At 39.8% G+C, this 5591-nt stretch overlaps 1 protein-coding gene across 1 annotated transcript; it reads left to right on the top strand.

Moving 5' to 3' along the window:
• The first annotated feature begins 277 nt into the window (after nucleotides 1-277).
• On the top strand, nucleotides 278-4802 carry IL22 (interleukin 22). The gene is made up of 6 exons (XM_037732713.1): nucleotides 278-294; nucleotides 382-613; nucleotides 1044-1109; nucleotides 1236-1379; nucleotides 2313-2378; nucleotides 4172-4802. The coding sequence occupies exons 2-6, from the start codon at nucleotides 428-430 to the stop codon at nucleotides 4247-4249; spliced, it is 540 nt and encodes a 179-aa protein (XP_037588641.1). The 5' UTR covers nucleotides 278-294; nucleotides 382-427; the 3' UTR covers nucleotides 4250-4802.
• The last annotated feature ends 789 nt before the right edge of the window (nucleotides 4803-5591 follow it).

Here is a 5591-nt window from a genome sequence, read left to right on the forward strand (position 1 = left end):
TGTTTTCTTTGAAAAATATGTAGGCTTTAGAAAATTTCTGGGATTGGTCTGTAAAATACCCTCTGGGCTCTAATAGTGACGTTTTAGGGAAACACTTGCATCTCAAGGTGGGAAGGATACGAGGTGGTGTTTTGTGGGCTCCTGTGGTGGTTAGGTTGTTCTCAGAAGACAGTACTGGAAATTAGATAATTGCTGATGTCATATTTTTCAAATAAAAAAAAAATGTAGGTATCCTGGGGGCTATAAAAGCAGCAACTTCTACCTTCCCTATCACAAGCAGAATCTTCAGAACAGGTAAGCGTTTCAGCAAACTTGGTATAATTAGTTAGTTTGATGAGACACTTTTGACTAATTTTGTTCCTTCACGTTGTCTTCTACCAGGTTCTCCTTCCCCAGTCACCAATTGCTCGAGTTAGAGTTTTCTGCAATGGCCGCCCTGCAGAAATCCGTGAGCTCTTTCCTTATGGGGTCTCTGGCCACCAGCTACCTCCTTCTCTTGGCCCTCTCGGTGCAGGGAGGGACAGCTGCACCCATCAGCTCCCACTGCAGGCTTGACAAGTCCAACTTCCAGCAGCCCTATATCACCAACCGCACCTTCATGCTGGCTAAGGAGGTACATATCTCAATCTCACTCTTTCTCATTCTATCTACTTGGAACCCAGATAGTTCTTAAGCTTTTCTTCAGAGCACCTGTAAGAGCTTTAGGAACCCATTGCTTATCCCTGCAGGTAGAAAAATTTTCTGTTTTTCTTTTTCAGAGACTCTTTGGGAATCTGACTTTTTAACCTAAACTCCTTCCTTTTTGGCCTCTATGATACTTATGATGTATTCTTCCCAAACAGCAGCCATTCAGTAACTCATCTGATGATTAAGTTTTTTCCTTTATGCCTCTGTGCATTGTTCTAAACTCGTGCACACATCTGAATTCTGTCTTTAGTCTTTATGGGGTTGCTCTGGGGAGAGGCGATGGGGCACATGTCTACATACAGAGTTTTCTTCTATCTGCTCAGTGTCCGGGCACTTAGTCTTTTTTTCTCTTCCAGGCTAGCTTGGCTGATAACAACACAGATGTTCGTCTCATTGGGGAGAAACTGTTCCGCGGAGTCAGTGTAAGTTACAGTTGTGATGAACAGGGCCGTGTGCCATCCATGGGTACTTGGAGTGGTGGTGATGATGGTTTAGGTCTTCCTGGATATCCCCTAATATCACCCCTGTTGTTTCCCTTCCACCTGCAGATGAGTGAGCGCTGCTATCTGATGAAGCAGGTGCTGAACTTTACCCTTGAAGAAGTGCTGCTCCCTCAGTCTGATAGGTTCCAGCCTTATATGCAGGAGGTGGTGTCCTTCCTGGCCAGGCTCAGCAACAGGCTAAGCACATGTGTAAGTTCAGCTGTCAGCCTATGTCCACCTACCCCTCCTTCCCACCTTCTTCCACGGAGACCCCCTTAACCCAACTCTCTCTCCTTCCCCCACCCCTAAGCTAGCAGGAAGAAGTGCCTTGGCAGCAGTATTATCAGGAGTCATTTGGGATCACAGAGTGTTTGTTTTTGCTTTGATTGAGGCACATATGGAGTATATAGTGGTGAATGGGGTCTGGAACTTAAGTGTATAGAAGACTCATTGGTTTGTCTCTAGAAAAAAGGCAACTCAGGTTGTGTAAGATGAGAGCAGGGTTGGGAAAAACACCGTTTAGATGTGGAAATAGATCTATTGAGTCCAAGTTGTTGAGGGGAGGGGATGGCATGGAGAGAAGTAGAAGCGAAAGTAGGAAATAGGAAGTCTTAATGTCGGTGGTGGGTCTCCAGACTGTTGCCCTGCTTATGTCATGGGAAGTGACAAAATTGGAGGCGTGTGAACTTGATGCCTCTGAACATTTGAAATTATGAAAAAAAGTGTGAGTGGCGTGGGCCCAGTAAAAGGACCTAGGACTTACTGAAGAGGGCTTAATTTTCACATGAGATGTTTTATGCACATTTCTTGTTCTGAGCATGCAATTTTGTGGAGGTACGATTGAGGTTTTATTCCTTACAGAATTTGCATAAACCACCCCGCTCTTTTCACAAACGCAAACCTCAGTAGGATTTCCCAAAGGTGAAGAGAGGTCTCTTATAAGGGAAGTGACTGGATTCTTGTGTCCAAGGGAATTCAAGAGCTCGGGAAATCTAGGTCACTGGTGAAATCTAGGTCATTGTGGGCAAAATTACTAAGAGCTGTAATTCCAGGTGAATTGTAACATACCTCCATGGGTGTTGATGTTCATAAAGCTTCAGCACAACACAATTAAGAGAGTTATTCTTGTTTTTTGTTTTACAGCATATTGAAGGTGATGACCTGCATATCCAGAGGAATGTGCAAAATCTGAAGGACACAGTGAAAAAGGTAGGACTGATAACTGTCAGTGCTAAGTCGTGCAATAGAAGAGACAAATGCTGTTTTGCTTTCCTTTCTTTCTTCCCTTCACTTTGTGACTTTTCACTTGATTCTCCTACCACCAGGTGATTGCTTTGGTGTCTGTGTATGTAGATATGTTTATATATCTAGAAGTCAGTTTCCAAATTTTGCAAATTGCAGAATTCTAGAACTGGCTGGGATCTTAGATCATCCAGTCACATTACCTCACATTCTGGGGATGGCTGGTGGCAGAGACAGGGCTAGAATGCAGGTCTCCTGAATCCCAAGCTGGCACTTTCCCAGCAGCAATACAGATTAGTTTTAGTATCATTAATTCTTAGGGAAATTTCAGATTCCTATTGACTCATGTAATCCGAAGAAGCACTCGTTTAAAAAGAGAAAAATGCCTAAGGGTAAATTTATTTGAAGGCATTAATGTGTTGCTTTGAAACTTGGAGGAATAAACATAGAACAAGAGCTGGACTTGCATATAGGGTGAATTTCTGGAGTAACTGATACTTATTTTTAATTGTTATAATATCCAACAGCTATTGATTTTAGTTTAAAAGCAAGAGCAGACAACCCCTGATCTATTTTACACATGTTAAAATAGAGAGAAAATATTAGTAAGACATTTATTATAGTTAAACAGAAGTCTGGTAAGCCTTGTTTTCTTCCTCTCTCCCTTCAAGACCTTCCTCTAGTTTCTTCCTTCACTCCCTCAACAAATCCCTAGTGAGCATTTATCCACTGTAGGCAAGTGTACATTTCTATAGTGAATGATACCATCATGTGGCCTATTTGGAGAAAAGGACAACAATGGAAGGCTTAGACTAACAACAGTGACTCACCCCAAAACCAGAGGGACGATTAGGAGCAGTGAAAGTGATGCTTTTGCAGGTACAACTAAATACTCAGAAACATGAAGGCTCCAGTTGGTGGAATTTTCAGTAACAAGCTTAACCTTAATTCCCCCTTTTTCCATCTTGATTTTTTTAAAAAAGCAAGTCTTCCTGAGCTTCATTTAATGAGTACGATTGTTTCTTCCTTTGGTAATTGAAAGCTTTGTAGTTTTAAATCGTGAAGCTCATTTCTCTTGTTATAGAACTATTATCTAGACGTGGAGGGCTGAATGCTAGTGTGTCACAGATAAGACATGCTTTGCACTTCTTGTTTTAAAAATTCCTGATTTCAGCTTGCTTTGTTGTCTTTAGAATTGTGAAGCGTGAGAGAGCAAAATCTCATGGTGATCTGTGTGAATTTCAAGGCCTTTAATCCGTTTTGAGAGAATCAATTTCATGTTTGCAATGGGTTGCCACATGGAAGAGTGATTATGCTTTTTTGCTGGTAGCTTCAGAAAGCACAGGCAGGAGAGGAACGTTGTTCAGGGAAAGATCAACAGGAGAAACTGCCAGAACTGTCTGAAATACGGCGGTCTTGGGAAGTAGTAATGCCCTCTCACTGTGGGTAAAAGCAGAGAGCAGGCTGGTAATAAAATGCATGACAGACAGCAGGGCAAGATAACTTTAAAACTCTTTATAGTCTTGGAGTCGTTGAGATAGAAAAGGATATCTTTTTGGCTTCATGTCAAAAGAAATGTGGAAAGGTGAAAGGGAAGAGAAAGAAGAAAAATGTACTCTATAGAGGTCAACGGTGACTCTTTTACAAGTGCTTAAAACTTGGTTTCTGTCTCCAGCAACCTAATCATGCAATTTCTAATTTGTTCACTTTAGAAAGCATGGCATAAATGTGCAAATACTTTTGCATTCTTATTTTCACAGCTTGGAGAGAGTGGAGAGATCAAAGCAATTGGAGAACTGGATTTGCTGTTTATGTCTCTGAGAAACGCCTGCGTTTGACCACAGCAAAGCTGAAAAATGAATAACCCCCTTTCCTGCTAGAAATAACAATTAGATCCCCCAAAGTGATTTTTTCTTTTTTTACCAAAAAGAAGATGGGAAGCCAAACTTCATCATGATGGGTGGATTCCAAATGAACCCCTGCTTTACTTACAAAGGAAACCAATGCCACTTTTGTTTATAAGATCAGAAGGTAGACTTTCTAAGCATAGATATTTATTGGTAACGTTTTATTGTAACTGGTGTTCTATACACAGAAAATAATTTATTTTTTAAACAATTGTCTTTTTCCATAAAAAAGATTAACTCCCATTCCCTTAGGGGAAAAAATTCCTAAATAACTTAATGTTATCATAATCAGTACTTTATATTTATAAATGTATTTATTATTATTATAAGAATGCATTTTATTTATACATTTTATTAATATGGATTTATCTATAGAAACATTATTTGATATTGTCACTTGAGTTTAAGGATAATATTGATATTTATGATAATAATTATAGAGCTATAACATGTTTATTTGACCTCAATAAACACTTGGATATCCTAAGTCTTGTGGCTTTGTGATGTTTCTCCTTTAATATCATGATCGCGATCATGATCATCATCATCATCATCGTCATGTTATCATTTCCATAACTTTATCCTTGACTCTAAGCAAATGAGGTAGCTATTAGTATTATCCCAGTTTTACAGATGAGAAAGCTACATTAGAGACATGTTAAGAAACATTTTATAACTCTAAGTAGTTGACCCTTATTGAGCCAGGTCTATCTGATTTCACGGCTCTCTGCTATAGTGCCTATACTGATTTATTATGTTAACTCAGCATGTACCTCTGAAAGGAAAAAAGGTAAGAAATTGAAAAGAACTTATCATTAGTCATTTACAGATAAAAGAAAGGAGTGATGTTGCTGGGGAGAAATACACGTAGCCTCTATTGCTATAGATGAACTGTTTTAGTTCTAGTTTAAGCCTACTGAAAGGTGCGTTCTCCAGTCTCCCTGAAAGTAAGACACTAAAGGAATAGGAAAACTATGGTTTGGGGAGTCTTTCCTACTAGTAAATTTATCACTGATAGGGGAGTCTCATAGGTGGAAGATGGGCAAGGTATTATGAAACACACATAGGAGGGAAAGCTGTTCATCTTCAAAATTCGTACAATGCTACAGAGAAGAAAGAGAAGAGGTAGAGATAAAGGTTGGATTTGTTCTACCAAGAAGAATGGGCAAAGGATGTCAGCATTGAAGAGCTGTTCTGGGGGATGGGCTTTGCAAGATAGTATAGGTCTTTTCATACAAGGTCAAAGTCAATGATTGGAAGACATCAGTCGTCA

Source organism: Cebus imitator, unplaced genomic scaffold, assembly GCF_001604975.1.
Source record: "Cebus imitator isolate Cc_AM_T3 unplaced genomic scaffold, Cebus_imitator-1.0 Scaffold467, whole genome shotgun sequence".
In the NCBI taxonomy this organism is placed as follows: domain Eukaryota; kingdom Metazoa; phylum Chordata; class Mammalia; order Primates; family Cebidae; genus Cebus; species Cebus imitator.

Bases quoted from the DNA above. Each gene is read 5' to 3' on its own strand.
- IL22 (XM_037732713.1), top strand. From the start codon at position 428: ATGGCCGCCCTGCAGAAATCCGTGAGCTCTTTCCTTATGGGGTCTCTG. The intron at 614-1,043 runs GTACATATCTCA...TTTCTCTTCCAG, and splicing joins CCTTCATGCTGGCTAAGGAG to GCTAGCTTGGCTGATAACAA. The intron at 1,380-2,312 runs GTAAGTTCAGCT...TTTGTTTTACAG, and splicing joins GCAACAGGCTAAGCACATGT to CATATTGAAGGTGATGACCT.